At 37.9% G+C, this 16,330-nt stretch overlaps 1 protein-coding gene across 1 annotated transcript in view; it reads left to right on the top strand.

The window, feature by feature from the left end:
• Positions 1-16,330, top strand: part of PCNX1 (pecanex 1) — an 88,928-nt gene that overhangs the window by 1,023 nt on the left and 71,575 nt on the right. Inside the window, exons 2-4 of the mRNA XM_058806185.1 lie at positions 6,764-6,972; positions 12,882-12,987; positions 15,628-15,673. Of these exons, the coding sequence (XP_058662168.1) occupies positions 6,764-6,972; positions 12,882-12,987; positions 15,628-15,673 (361 nt within the window). The remainder of the gene's footprint in view (positions 1-6,763; positions 6,973-12,881; positions 12,988-15,627; positions 15,674-16,330) is intronic.

Genomic DNA, 16,330 nt, shown 5'->3' with positions numbered 1-16,330 from the left:
CAGTTTTGTGCATATGAGGTAGAACATCATTTGCAAGATTGCCAGATGCTGTGACAACCTAAAGTAGATGCTGCCTTGTGAAAAAGTAGTTAGTGAATGAAATGTTGGAGATAAAATCATATGCAAGTGAAGTTGCAGAAATTGAGAGCTCTGAGGTCAGGCATTTGCTTTGTATAGAAGCAATTTGTAAGGTTGCAGTATGAGACACTTCATACTAAGAAATAGCTAGTGTGGAAAAGGAGGTTACAACTTTATGGTTTTTAATTCATATTACAGTGTCTTGAAAAAGCAGCTCTAACGCTTTTTGTTTGAAAACTTCTGGGCTGCTGGCAGGGAAACTAAAGGCTGAGACAAATTGCATTTAAAATTGAAGTTGCATGAGAACAGCTAGATAAAACTTTTAACTAAGCAGATACTTTGTATGAGAACTATGCATCTGTATCTATTGAAAGTTCTGCACAATATGGGAAGAGGAGACGCCTTTTGGTTTCAAATATAGCTTTACAATTTTTTTTAATAAATTGACAAATGTGAAATCTGGGCCAGCATTTGAGTCTCCTGCTGCTCTTAAAGCAGTAGGTAGGCTTCAGTTACCCATAGAATGGGGTAAACTTCAGTGTTGCTTAAACAAGTTTTCCTGTATAAAGGGAAAAGACAGCAGCAAGCTGCTTTGGGTTTTGTTGAGGTCAGAGAAATTCTCTTGCTTCATAGCTGTGGACAAGTTAAAGATGCAACAAGTGCCAACTTCCCTGAGAATAAGTAGGGAGATTAGTCACAAGTTAAAGGAGATTGAATCATATTTGGCCGTTTTCCCTCTTTCCACCCTCTACAGTTTAAGTGTTGTCTAGACATAAACTAAACAGGCAGAACTGTGTTGGTCATCTTAGCCCTTTAGCATCTCGTAAGCTCTTTTTCAGAATAAAAAGCAGTAAGTGTTGCATTGCTGTAGGACATACATAAATAAGCAGAACTTGCTTAAAAAGTCTTAGGTAATTGTAATCTGAATTCTGAGCTTGGCTCACTGGTGTGTAGGAGGGAGTTTCTAAACTAGCTTCAAGTGACTTGTTGCTGGCAGACAACCCTGTGTGTTTAAAAAATCAAGGTATATAGAAAGACAGCTGATAGGTTTTATATTACTTATAAAACTTCCCCATGTAAAGAATTACAAGATCATAGCATTGCTTTTATGCATTGGATCAGCAATAACTGTAGTTATTTCCAAGTTGTTTGTAGCAACAAAGACAAAATACAAAAGTATCTCCTAAGAATTTTGCTTGTAGTTGCCTTTCAATGCATTTAACAGTAGGCCAATCACTTTCCTCTCCAAATGTTATTTAACCTCCAGCAGGAATAACATGCACTAGGATATGGGAATTTAGGTGCACTTACTGCTCTAAGACTTGGTTTAGTGCATCCAACATTGCTCTTTTTTTTTTTTTTTTTTTTTTTCTGTGCATTTGTTTTGTTGCTCTGGTATTTTCAGAATGGAATCTGGTAATGATTGTGGTCAGAAAGTAATTCCCTAAATCTGTGTTCCTTTGTATGTGTATGCCTGTACTGTTAGGGTTGATGGATTTAATGTGCGGTACAAACCTACTTAAAAAACCTAACATTAGAATTCAATTACCAACCTTTTTTCCTTGGTCCCTCATCTGCCTTCTGAGCTTTAGCACGTGCAAGTGAGTGTTGTACCCTGTACAGTGTATACCTAAATGTACCTATTTTGCCAATCTGGATACTTTTTCTTGTGTATACAGTTAAACTGTGCTTGTTGGAAATGGGGCAAAATAAATATGTAAATAATGAAGGATCTGGGGTCTAGAGTAAGATATGCCTGCTTTAGGGAAGCACCTTGAATCTGTGTTCTTGCATTTGTGGCTTGGCAGTACACATACAAAAATTCTGCTTTCTAGACTAGTTAAGTCTATCCTGTTTGTGTACTTGTATTCAGTAACAGACTCAACTGTGCTTGTTGATGTGCCTTTCTATTGTAAGAGCTGATCCCTGCTTACTCTAATGCAAAGCTGAAATTGGGAGAAGAAAATGTGCTTTCTATATGGGGAAGCTGTCCAATCACTTTGTAAAATCTAGTGGTAGAGTTGAAAAAAATACCCTGAATGCAGAGGCCAATGTGATGCATCAGTGTTGCAGGGGGGAGGGGAAAGAGAGAGGCTGCCAAAGCACTTCCCCTAGTCGGAATGCTGCTTCAGCCCCACCACGTGTGCATGAGGGGATGAAGTCTTGGCTCTGGCACTTGTGGAATTTTGCCAGTGACTGAAGAGGAGCCAGGACTGTACCTTGCTTGGGGTGATGGGCTCGCATGTACCTACAGAACTTGTCTGTCAAAGTCGAGCTCATTTAGTCAACAGTTCACTTAATTCCCTGACTTGTGTACATAGTTATAGAAGTAGGTCATATAAATGTAGCTTCACGTGGAAGTTTTTTCCACTGAAGTTGTTGAAATATGTCCTGTTTCTTAAACTAAGATGTTAAATAATTGAAATTCAATTTATGATAGCAGTTGCTGATATGCCATATTGTTCTAAGACACTTGCAGTCTCTTGCTACTCAAGTTTCAATAGTACTCTTTGAGGTTTTGGTCAAAAACTAGATAACTTGTGACTGAACTTCTGCATAATGGCAGTTCTTAAGGACTCTGTCCATAAAAAAGTATTAAGGGCTAAACTATGTCTGTTGTTTCCTGATTTGTCCTCTTTTCCAGTAAAACTGTTTCTATAAAATACTGGGTTCAAAATACTTGTATAGTTTTAACTCTTTTTACTAGATGACTGGCTTCTTAATGTTTATGTGATAACACCTTTATGTAGGGATCTGTAATCTGGTTTGATTTTGGAGACTTAGCTTCAAAATCACTGTTAAAAACACTCATAGTAATGCATTTATTTTTTGAAGATAACCTGGAATTTTTGTTACATCTGTGGGGCCTAGCTAAAGCTAGGTAATCAGATTAGGTAGGACTCATGTAGTGTTAGTTTCTTCGTAAGGATGTTGTACAGCCTGTAGTCAATGAAGTTTTCTCTGGTTCCTGGCACATATGTGCTGGAAACATTCATTTGAGATACAGTGACCTTCTCTAGTTTGAATGGAAATATTTTAGTGCTGGAACTGATGGTGGGAGGTTTCTTTTCTATTTTGACCATTGGAATCTAGGAGTGCTTAAACCTTTTTTTACCTACTGTTTTAGAAAAGTTGTGTTGTGATACAAATGAGCTAATTTAAGAGCCAGGAGGTTTCAGATGACATAGTTCTCCTTAACTGTGCTTTCCTGTATCTTAACTTTTGTCCATATGAATATCTTGCATTTGTTAAGTTTGCTTGAAAGATCTAAATTTGGAAAGTAACTTGTCGGAAAGGTGGTAGAAAATCAGTGTCCTTCCCTCTGCCCCCCATATTTGAGAGCACTACTTAGCTTCCCTTTAAGACTCAGAAATAATTTTGGGTAGGAGCTTGTCTAATAGTTGGCTTTGTTCAGTCATTAGATAATTGAAGTTTTCAACAGAACATAATTAAAAGCACACAGTTTTTATATGGTTCTGTGTAGCTCTTTATATTGTACAAGAGCTTCTGTTGTGATGACTGCTGTGGAGTATGTGTTCTTTTGGTGCTAATGCAAGTGAATAGAAATGTGCAGTAAAAATGGATGTTCTCTGAAATATTGTTGCAACTGTAGCTTTGTGACCAATTGGTGTCTAGTAACAACTCTGGCCTGAGGGTTTTAGTGTGCTGGGCTCAAGTAAAATGCTTTAGTATTTGAAATTATTTTGATTTTAAGATGTAATCTAGTGGGAAATTTCTATGACTAAGATTTGTATTCCAGTCTTGAAGGTGGCATCACATGGGATGCTGGTGAGAAACACGTCTCTCCTCACATGTGATAAAATGCTGAGCACAGTTGGAAATGGAAATCTCACCTTAACTTGCTTTGTTTTGTGGAGAGAAGACCCCAAATTTATGTTGAATGCTTCTAAGTTTGGCTTAGAAAACAGCAGTTGCAAGTGGTGTAGCTTAGGCTGCAGTAAATTTCCCCTTGAGGCTGTGCTGCAGACAAGTTGCTGGTTCCATGGGTGGCGGTGCTGCACACAGCATGATGCTTGATGTCAAGTGTGTTCATATGGCAGACTAAGCTAGCTAAAATGCCTTCTATTCCCAGAATATATACCCTATTCTGAGATGAGGACTTACTACAAATAAGAAGAAGGAAAGGTAATCAGTTACCTTAGCTTTTTAAAAATTTTTCTGCAATCCTGTGAAAACAGGATGTGAGGAAAAAGTTTGAATTCCCTGTTAGGTTTGCTGTAAGTTACATGAGGTGTTTTGCCTTTTTTTGGTGCTTGTTCTTAAACGTTTCCTTTGAAAAACTGGAAGTGTAGAATTTGCAAGATAAACTGGATATACTGTGACCTCACTGAAGGAGTAGAGGGGAGAAATTGATGAGCTCTCTAGACAGAAAAGTAGAGGCACATCTTTTATGGAGTAACTCTAGCTTTTGTTATCTAGCCTTAGTCTGGCTCTTCTGGTAATGCCTCTTGAGCACTGGGTATTATAGAGGAGAGGAAAGTTGAAGCTGTGTGTGATGGGGTAGCAGACTGCCTAGCAGGTACAGGAAGTTGATGCATTTTCCCAAAGTTAACAGGCTGGCCTTTGCCTGCAGGAAACAGACTGTGAAGTTTTTGGAAGTGGAAGCGCCTCATTTCTTGAGGAAACCATTCTAGCATGGCTTCAGGGGTTGTAGGGATGCCATATCATTGTGGATCCTGTTTGCTTATTGATGCTGGTTTTAAGTAGCTTGGTTTCCTCTTTCTCCTCCTTAGCTGGTGCTTGGTGAGTGAATCTCTGTTCATCATGGTGATGTTCAGCTCAGCATACAAACTGAAACTTAGCGAATTTCAGGTTGGTTGGCCTGGCCTACTTCAAATGTTATATTCAGTGTTGACTTAACTTGTTTTGGAGGAAAAGGCAGGTGTTAATGATGGTTGTCAGACTCCACTTGTTTTGGAGCAATACCTTGCTAGGTTACAAAGAGTCATCATGGTTATCAAAGTTCCAGGGGCGTCTTGAAGAGTCAGAAGGGGAAATAAGTAGAGAAAAGGAAAAGGAGGCCTCTCTATTCAGCACATATGACCAGGCTGAGTCCTTTAAAATTGTTTGGCTGACTACTGTGGTTAAGTTATGCTACTTAAAATCCTTCTGGGATTCAGGGCAGTAGTTTTAGGTAGGAGATTGTTACCTTGCATAATGTTACACTATGTTGTCAGCCAGTCAATTTTAGATGGCTCAAAATGTTTCAATGCACTGGTTAGGGAGGCATTGCTGTCTTCTACTCTGAGCATTGTTTTGACTCTGCAAGATGTTCCTGGGGCTTTTTTATCAATGATGACTCTTCTCTTCCCATGGTCTCTCTAGGGAGATACGAAAATGAGCTGGAATTGTCCTTCAGCTGTGAGGTCTAAAAAGACAGCTCATTTGTTCTACTCATTTAGTACATTAATGTTCAAGCTGGATATCTGATGTTTAATTCTGATTGTCATATGTCTGTGTGTATTTTTATATTTTGGAGGTATATCTCAAACTACACTGTGAGCAGGGTAGAGGATAGTGGTGCAGTGAAATACACAACCTAAACTTTTGTTGCTTTTTTAAAGGAAATGGTCAAATTTTGGATGCATACTGAGACTTAATATCTCATTTTGTTTAATCACTGCCTCAGGAAATGGCAAAATTTAAGAACACAAATAAAGCGTGTTTTAGAAGGAGGAATGCATTGAAGTGAAATCTGAAGATTAACCAGTACTTCGAACACTTCTCCTCAATAGCTGCCAGGCTGGACTTTGTCAATACCTATTGCTGAAGTGATTGATTTATGAAAGCCTTATTTACCTCTGCAAGAGCTGCATGCATTCCACTCTTAACTTAGAGTGGAATTTCAAATGTTGCATTCAGGACTGAGGGGTTTTTTTAATGCGGCTTCTGGCCGCCTTTCGTACAGATGAAAAATTTTTTTCAGAACATGTGTTGGCTACCTTTCCATGGGCATACAATGATCTAGCACAAATCTTTGCTGCCTGTGGTCTTGCAGGTTGGGTTCTGCTGTGCAGTGTGTGAGTCACACATGTGAGCAACCTCTTTATGTATGCAAGTAGGAAACAGTTTGGCTTTTGTGACTGATCAGTGTCTTGTCATGCAGCAGTAGCTGTTGGAAGCTGACGAGTGAAGTCAAAACACCAATGTTTGGTATCTAAGCAGGTTTTCTCCTGTACAGCCATGCTGTCAAATGGGCATCAAGTTTTTCTGAAATGAACTTGATGCTGTGTACTAGCCCTGAAATAAGATCTCACCTCATGCTTTGTTGGTTTTTTATGTGCTTAAAATCTTCCCCTTTTTTTCTACTCATAGCAATTAAAAATATTTATCTCACACATGCTAGCTCTATATTTCCTAGCCTGGGTCTTGCATTGCAAAAGCATAGAAGGAGCGAGTGAGAGTTGAGCTTGGTTCTCAAGCTTCAGTCAAACAAGTTTATTTAGTACAATGCTGTGGTGATTTAGTATCTTTGGTAGTGCAACGGTTTCTTTCTTGTGTGTTGCTAAACTTTTAACATTTTTCACATGAAGACTGGCTGTAGGTGGTGTAACTTTCAGAATTACCATATTTTCTCCATGAAATAAACAGTTAAAATCTAGGGATGTTCTTATGGATATCCAACCTTGTGTTCATTAATGTTTTCTTGTTCTTTTTTTGAAAGGCTCTTCCTTCTTCCATGATGATAGTAGCTGTCTATTGCCCAGTGATAGCAGCTCTCTTTATCGTTTTGAAGATGGTGAATTACCGTTTGCACAGGGCACTGGATGAGGGAGAAATTGTGGAGAGGAATGCCAGTGAGCATATGGACAGAGGTGCAAAAACAGAACAAAGCAGTGTTTCAGCAAAGAGGAAAGACAGCAATGGGCCCAGGTAAGTTGTCTGCTGAACTTTCCATACTGCTTCAAATGACTAACAGGTCCTGTCTTCATCAGCTGTGTAACTGGAATTGTGATTGAGATGGAACACTAGGGAATATAGATACAGACCTCTGTAGTTCTGACAGATGGTTTTTTGTCTTGTCTTGAAAAGTAGACTTATTTATGTGTTAGGTTTGAAATCATGCATTCACAATAATTTCCTAGTTCCTTCCCCAAAGGAGTTCAAGAGCAGTATTGAACATGCTGGAAGCAATAGCCCGGGAAATGTGAGCAGATTAGGTCACTAAATGTTTAATGAACATAATTAGTACAAGTAATCTAATTTCAGTGGTAGATGTAGTATTAAAAATCTAGCTGTCAAAGACCACACACTACATACTAATTCTTTCCTCACCAGGAGGAGTGTCTGATTGGGTTGCAATTTTAGTGTTGCAAAACCAGGAGATGGATACAATGCTTGACTCCACTCAGTCTTTTCAAGGAGAATACTGTCCTGTGAATTTGGAAATTCTGGAATTGTTGTGCTCAGCAATGACGATAATGATTCTAAAGTACTGTCAAAAGGAGGTGATTCCTTTCCAGAGATCTCCTTTGTAGCTATCGTAAAACAAAGCCAGAGGTTTTCCTCCTCTGACCAGACTATTTGGAGAAAGAAAAGATGATTCATCAACAAGGCCAGCTAGACCAGTTTGATCAGACTATGGATGTTATGAGCTCTAATATCAAAGCCTCTGCCTGCCTTAGATAATTGAGACAATCTTAAAAGTTAAACTGCATGAAATAAATCAACCTTGAATTGTTAGCTTTTAGAGATGGCCTTTCTCTTGTCTCTGAGTTTCCGGTACTAGTAGCCATGAGTAGTTTTGAAAGTGAGATGATTTGTATGCTGTCCTGACTCTTGAAAGATTGTGTGTCTTACTAAGGAAACGTGGTTGAAAGAAGCCTCTTGAGTGTGTTTATTGTGATGCTTTTAAAGAAAGGAAGTGTTCAACTGCTGCTCTTTAAAATGATAAGCCTGGAAGTACAAGGACATTCCCGTCTATATATGGGGTAGCTCCTCGTGGTCGTAGGTTCTTGTGTGTCTTCTCTCAGCTCAGGTATTGTTGGCAAAAACGATGTCTTAGATTCCTCTAAAGCTGATATACAGTAACTTCTTGTATCAATCTTTTATAAACCTGACTTGTTTTCCATGATGTGTTTGGCAGGTGAAACTGGTGATATTAATTGTGACTCTGTTTAGATCACCCTATACCTTACCAACACTGTACTGAGGTATTTTGGCAGGCTGCTTCCCTAATTGTATCTTAATGCTTACTCTGCTTAATAAAATTAATGGAAGTAAACTAGTGGTCTGTTCTTTCTCATGCAACCTTCGTGGTGCATGTTTTAGGTGTGACCTTTAGGCATTTTGTCTGAGTTGTTTTTGGTGGGGTTTTTCTTTTTGTTTGGTGTTTTTGCTACGTAGCTTTTGCTTCCAAAACAGGGGCTCAGAGTTGGTAAGGGAATTTCTGCTAGTGTTGTGAATTACTTCTGGTTGTTTCAGTTCTGTTTTGTCTAGGGAGCAGTTGACATGGGACGAGATACTACATTATAAGCATTGTGAGCTCAGAAGTAGAGGTTAGTTTAATGCTGTGTGTCCTGCTTGCCAACTAAAGTTTCATTAACTTTTATATGATCCTTGTTCCCACTTTCAGGTCTCTTAACTAGAACTGGGAACAAGGTCAATGCAGAAATTACGGAGTTACTTTTTGGTAAGTGGGATGTACAGTATACACTAATCTTTGCCTGGAAGCTTACAAGAACTCTGGGGTAGCATTCAAACCAGTAGATGGGATGTAGAATGAGTGTTTAATATTGAGCTGTAACCTCCTTAGTAAGTTAAATTGGAACACTAATAAAAACCCAAACTGGTCTGGCAAGAGAATGTGTGTGTAGGATTTTCTGATTTTTAAACTCTGCTCCCCTAATACAAGGTGTATATAGGGGAGATCTGAGCAGAGATACTATCTAAAATATTTGCATAATCAGAAAATTAGTTTTGATAGCTTAGGCTACAGCAAGTGATACTGAATAAATATGCATATAGTATAGTTTGCAGAGCCATCCTTGAGTTTTTACCTTGCCACATATACAGTCATGGAGAGCACTTTAGATACAAATCTTATTATATTTATTTGCAGGATTAAGCAGTGGTTGTGTTCAGGATTCTGTTTAGCTTCTTAGAACTTCTTTTTTTCTGAAGATGTTTATCATCTAAGTGGTGCTTTCAGGTATCTAACAAATTATATGCTGTCGTTTGTGGACTTGCTTGAACTGCTCATTTATCTTCAGTTAATTGTGGTTTGTGGATGAGGGTTTCTTTCCATGAAACTTTGGCATGTTTAAGCAAAGAACAACTTACCATTCCTTTAGAAATGTCTTGTTTATTTTTTTGCTCTCCTCTTTCTAAAGCTGAAATTCTCTAGTTAATGTTTTTGAAAGAAAGTCTTAATTCAGAGAAAGGAATATGTGTTGCTGGTTTTGTACTTCAGGTGTTAGTATAGTAATATTTGTGTGAGGTTTCATGAAAGCAACTGGGGGGGATACAGGCTCCTGGTCTCATAGAAATATAGAAGCAGTGCAAGCATGATCTTTGTTGGGTATCAGTGGACCCACATAAATAATTTAAAGCACTTAAGTCAATCTTCTTTTGGATATATGAATATAGCTTCTTGTCAGTGGCTGTTATAGTTCAAAGTATCATAAAGTGTTCATCTGGTGATGCTGGTGTTCCTGATCTCCATCAGAACCTGTAATAATGATGCTACATAAATTTCAAGTCTACTTCTGCCAGGTAAAGCTAGTAGCTGGAGAATGTTGCATCTTTGAAATATTTACAGTCTACTTAAAAGTGAGCAAATAAAATTTGAAAAAGGTGATCTCTCTCAAAGACTGTTGCCTTTGCTATTTATTCTCCTTGCAGTTTTCTGTGGCTGGCAGACATGTTCTTGAGTTTGGAGTTAGTTTTTATTTTTGACTATCATTAGTGACTCAAGCTTGGAAGAAAATTTCTCGTAATACTTGAATCTGTTGTGATCTAGCATTTGCAGTACATGCCGTGGTTCTTATGTATTTCGACAGCAGCCTTCTGACTAGTTACCCTACTCTTTTATTGGACATTAAGGACAGACGATGATTTTCTAAAGATAATAAAACTCTTCCTCTGCTTTGTCCAGAAATCAAAGAAACTTATTTCTGATTACTCCTTGAAGTTCTGGTCAGATGTCAGATTTCTGTAGTCAATCAGCCTAAGTCAGATTTTAAACTTGAATTCATGTAGACTTACGGCGTCTTCATGCATTTGGTTAGGCTCTGACATGCTGATGGGATATACCTGCAGATAGTAATTTTCCTTCAGAGTTACTAATAATTAGAAACAGTAGTTTTAATTTGCTTTATGTCATCTTTGAGTGCCTCTTTCACAGCAGTCTCTGTTGCTGGCTGTAATTTTTTCAGTCTTCTTGATTTGTGTTGTAACTTCACTGCAGTTATTTTGTTTGCAAACTGTAATGTGTAGCACTTGCCTAAGGAATGAAGACAGCAAACTGTAAGAAACAGATGGTAGAATTTCATATCAGGAAGTCCTGGCCACAGCACTAGTGTCAAGTAGCTCCTAAAGAACTCTGGATGTTGCAAAAGTCCAGGTGTTTTGGCATACAGTGGTCAATCCTAGAAATCTGTTTCCTGCTTCTTCCTGCAGACTTTATTTGTTGATGTTTTTTACTAGCTTTAGTTAATTCATTTGTGTGTGCTATTACAGAATATAGGAGCTGTGAGTAGAGTGGCGGTGATGGATTTTGTTGTTGCTTATGCTGATATCTGGTGGTTCAGTTTTAGACAAAATTGATGCCTTCTTTGGCTAACTACCTGGTTCTATGCATGGAAGTTTATTTGCAATGACTTATTTTTCTACTTCATAAGATGTACTTTAATCACATGCAGTGTTTCTCAATTAATTATTCAAACAGGAAAGGAATTTCATCTTTTTGTGAAAGGCATTCTTTATTGTATCTTCAGTTGACGTTGTAATGTATGACTGAACTTAAGCATTGTGAGAATTTTTCAGTTTAGTCTTTAAATTCATGTTATGTTCTTATGTATTTCTAAATGCTTACAGAGGAATGCTTTGGCTGGAGCTGGTGCTGATTCTTTTAAAATTCATTTTCCTTACCTGCCTTAGCATAATTGATGATACTAGGTCAGAGAGGGCTCTGTAAACAGCCATCTCCAAGAGTATGCCTGTCCCATTGTTGAGCTGTATCAAAATGGTGGCTTCTCACTACTTTTTTTAATTTGCCTGAGTTGGACCATAGTTCTTCTGCTAGCTAATGGCTGGTTGTCTTTTAAGTTAACTTATTTTTACTGAAGGAATATATATTATTATTCCTAACTTCAAACTGTCCTTTCTTTGTCATCGCTGATGTAGGAAGAATCATGTGCTTCTTATATTATTTAGAGTGATTCCCGAGGTTGTGCCTGTACACCTCTCCAGGATGACAACAGCTTAACATGTCATGCTGCAGGATGAATCATGTGTCAGGTCCTTTAGTGTGCAGACAGTTTGCTTACAATATCTGTGATTGATGTCCATGTATTTCAGAAACTGTTGGAATCACAGAATATGCTGAGATGAAAGAGACCCCATCAGGATCATCGATTCCAATTCCTGGCCCTGCACAGGCCACCCTATTAAGTCTTGTTCCTATTGTCTAAGACTTTCCTATAAGACTAGTTAGTTGTCCATTAAGTAAGCCTTGCAGTGCTTCTGTCCATTTGTGTTCCCTTCTTCAGAGGACCTTTGTCTTTAGTGTATTGGTCTGATGGACGAGCATTGTGCATGAGTACTTTAAGCAAAATGCTGGAATTTGATTGTTGAGAAGATTTTGTTCATACCTGCGAAGAAGTAGAGAGGATCAGTGTCAAATTACCCTGCAGATAATTCTGTTTGGGAGTCTCCTGGATCAAGATGCTTGAAGAGAACTTTGATAGGATAGGAAAAAGAGTGCCTCAACTGCTTCCTCTTTGCAATTAACAATTAGTGTTGGGTTGGATCCTTGTGTTTTAGTCCTTAACTGACTTCAGACCCCATTGTCCTAATGGATGAATCCAACTTGCTTTTTTTTTCATAAAATATTTGCCTTTGGCAAGCTGAATTCTGTGGAATTACAATTTGATAATGTTGCTCTAGGAAATACTTTCAAACCAATAGTTATTAATCCTGAAAGGGTGAGATCACTAGGATGCAATGATATATGTGTTGTACCTCAAAATACTGCTTGGTAGGAGCTGTAAAGTATCTGAAGGGAAGTTATTTTTGAGTAGAAAGATGTGGTTTGCATCCCTGGAGAAATACTATGGCCCTGTATATCTCTGCATGTTTAAAAGCTTTCACATGTGGCTTTCTTCATTAGCCATCCTTGCTTTTGCTCCCAGATTCAGTCTAAGGAAAGGACCCGGAGTCCTTTCCATGCTCTGAGTTCTATGTAGTGTTTTCTTCTAGAGGTGAATTTCTGGGTGTTATGGTTGAACAGCTGATCCAAAAATAACACGTGCGCATAAAGACAGAGAGAACTTAAAATGTCAGCATTTTGGAATGCCTTCTAGGGCCTAAGTCTTCACAGTTTGTGTTGGCTGGTGACAGTGGACTTGGGGCAGCAGTTTCTATGAGAGCATATAGAGTGCTCTGGCTCAGACTGAGCTTCCTGTGTCAAACAGCCAGTGTTCATCCAAGATATTGGGATATATTTGAGCCCTTGATTTTTGAGAAGGGAAAATTTGTTTTGAATATGCGCTCAACATAGACAAAATTTTGTTTAACTGGTGAGGATAATGTGTTGATTTTTTGTTTAATCTTTCTCTCAGTGACCCTGGTGGAGGTATTGAGATGTCAGAGTTCATAAGAGAAGCAACTCCTCCTGTTGGCTGTAGTTCACGCAATTCTTATGCTGGGATAGATCCAAACAACCAGGTAAGAATTAAAGCTACTACAGTTGTTGCTTTAGTATTGTTGGCTTTGCAGTTCGTAGATAACCTCTTCCTGTTATTTTTGCGAGTTTTTTTGGTAATTAATATTAGATTAAAAACAATTTTCTTTTTTGTATGTAACTGCATTATTAGGAAGGCATTGCATTCTCCCAGCAGCGTAGCTCTCAACCCATCTTGTACTTAAATTATGAATGGCTGGATTTTGAAAGGGAACCTACTGTCCTGTCAGTAAGTATTCCCTTTTCCTCAGTTAGTTTTCTTCTGATTTAAGAAATCAAAGTGGCTCAGAGTATGGTGAGCTAAGTACTAAGAACCCACTGTAGTGGGATTCCCTTGTCCCCTTGGGTAGCTCAGGCTGTATCTTCATGCTGATGTTCTAATTTTGTCTTCCTCCCTTACTTTTGTTTCTTCTACCATTTAAAGCTTAATCTGTAAATTTAAATGCTGTATTTGAGGAAGCTTATGTTATCTTAGAATATTTCCACTGCTGATTATCTCTTGCAATTGTGAATGGCTTTCTGCAGGTTATTTTTCCTGATAGGTCAGATTTGGGGCTCAAAAAAGTTAGTTTGCTAAAGCATGGAAAGACATGCTAAAAATGGAAAGACTAAAACTGTTTAATTTTTGCATGTCCTCTGCAAAATCTTCACTTCCTTGATTGTTCAGCAGGGTTGTGAAGAAAGCAATAAATAGGGAGTCCTGCCAGATGGAAGTGCTGAAGAACGTGGCTTTATTACATTTTAATGTAACTTCATTATGCTCTAGTTGCCTTGAATTTCACTGGGGAAGTTAATCTGTTTCCGTATTATGTCTGCCAGGTTTATGTGTTCAAATTCCATAGTGTTGGATGTGCTGTTCTGTCTGTTGGCTTGTGACATTTAGCTGGTTGTGGCTAGTTTTTATCAACCCTTCATGAGGACAAGCAGATGAACTGGTCAGGCTGTACAGTTATGTTGATAATGAACAATGCAGCATCCTGGTAAAGACACAGAACCTGTCTTCAAATGACATGGAAGTCGTCGGCTTGGTATTGCAATATCATGTTCTTCTAATTAGCTCTCTGAGCAAGCAGTAGATAGCAAAGTGCAGTGGTATGCTAATGCTGGTGTTTTATCTGAATCAAGCTCAGCTATGCAGCATAGATACTCTTAAGAGATTTTCCTTCAAGAGAGAAGGCATTTGCTGATGCAAAGGAATAAGAAGTGATAGTCCATGTAGGAAGATAGAAACATGATGCCCAGACTAGTTATTTGACTAGTCTTGGAAAAAAATATGTTCCAAACATATTTTAAAGCATGTTTTAATATTTTAATATTCATATTAAAGCATGTGAAGAAGTTCAAGCTACTGTGAAAGAAAGTATAGTGTTTAGAATGTATTTGTTCTAAGAAAATTAGTATACACTGGTCCTCTGTGATTGAATGTGGAGCATCAAAAGAGAACATGAACAGTTAGCATCTGAGTTCTGTTCAGTTTTTCTGTATGAAATAGCTTTCTGGTGATGATGCATTTGTATTCAGTGACATATTATTGAATGGAAAACTGTTGAAACATGACAATATGAGTTACTAAAAGTGTGTGTGACAATGTTGTGAAGCAAATGTATTAAACAAGCTCTTAGCTGCTTTTTCAGATTATACATAAAGCCATTGTTCTTCTGTGCTATGGCTGAATAGGATCTGCACGCATCTTCAGGTTACCTGAAATTGCTGTGCTTACAGAAAATAACTAGTAGAATTTTGCTTTTTTCCCCAGAGTAATTTTAACTAGGCATTTTTGGAAAACAGCACCCCAGTAAGTATACATCCATCAATCAAATGGCCATCATATTTATGTATTATAGGTTCAGATTTTGCCTTTGAGTGCTCTTCCTCTGTTTTATTTGAGTGATTTAATTATCTGACACCTGCATTGTTGTATGCTCTTTGAAGTTGAGAGGTTGTATTGAAAATGTTATTGAAGGTAAGACCAAATTCTCTTTAGCATTTCTGCAGAGTAATCTCCAATGGATTATAGGATATATTTAGCAAGGTAGATTGCAAACCTAAATGGTGAAATTTTTTGTATGAGCAGGTGCCATGCCTGCTGGTTTGCCATTGAATGTGAAATTAACTGGAAAAATATGTATCTTTTCACATGGGAGCAATTTTTTGATTTAGCTTGGTGTTTATTGTGAACTGATGAGTTTTATACTAAGATGGATAAGTTTTATACTAAGATTGTGTTTTCTTTAAGCATTTTAGACAACCAGAATCGTGGCATTAAATGTTAAGGTTTACGACAGCAATTATTACTGTAGCACTGCACTTGTGCTTTGTTGCCACATTATGTCAGGAGAATTCCTAAGTTTGAAACTTTTTAAAATCAGCATAGTAAAGTCTCCATGAACACTGGCTTTTGAGTTGAATAGTGCTGTGATGTAGTTGGATGCTTAATTATGACTTTTCATCTCTTTGTAGTGGAAACATAGTCAGAATTTTACAGCACTGTGCTGCTGGATGCTTTTGTGGCTTTAAAAACCTCTCCTAGGTGTATAGGCAAATGCTTGTGTTGGACTAATAGGAAATAAAAATTGTTTATTTCCTGAAAGTGTACAGCTTTTTACATAATTTCCTGTTTCTAGGTTGGATCTGGGTTATCTCGTCTGGGAACAGCAGCAACCATCAAAGGTGAGATCTTTAGCTAGTTAAATTACCTTGCAGAAGCACTTCAAATCACTATTGTTTACTGTGTTGTTTCCAAATGCTGTCTGCCTTCTGTCTTGACATTTTTTCTTTTTTAGAGTGAAATACAGCATTTACTAGTTGGGGGAAGTCTTCTTTGGACATGCAAATGATATGACCAAAACATAAGGAGAGAATAGTCTGGGGCCCATAATCTAATTCCCATGTAATGACAGCTTTTCCATTTGCCTATAAAATGCAGAGCCAAAGGGTTGGTTGGGGTAGACTTCTCTCTACTGTGTTGAGTTCAGTGAAACCAATTATCCTTCTGGTACTGCATATCAATGACTTGATTACTTCTTGTTGTTGGACATTTAGCTGAAGTAATTTCCAGCCCTTGTGAACTCCTCTAAGATGAAAAGATAACAATTTTGCATATTATGAGTACTTTCTTGTAAATATATCCAGCCAATAATAAGGCAAAAAACCCAAAAAATTTGAATGCGATTTTTTGTCACCTTGATTTTGTTTTTCTCCTTGCTTTTCTGACCATTAGAAATATTTTCTTAGTCAACCCCTCCTTTTTTTATGGACAACCATGCAAAAGGAAATATTCCAGCAGATGCACTTTGAAGGGAAAAAACCCAATCTTGATTGCCATTG

This window comes from Ammospiza caudacuta, chromosome 6 (genome assembly GCF_027887145.1).
Source record: "Ammospiza caudacuta isolate bAmmCau1 chromosome 6, bAmmCau1.pri, whole genome shotgun sequence".
In the NCBI taxonomy this organism is placed as follows: Eukaryota; Metazoa; Chordata; class Aves; order Passeriformes; family Passerellidae; genus Ammospiza; species Ammospiza caudacuta.
Note: the sequence above shows the minus strand (reverse complement) of the source record. Positions and strands in the feature narration are given on the sequence as shown.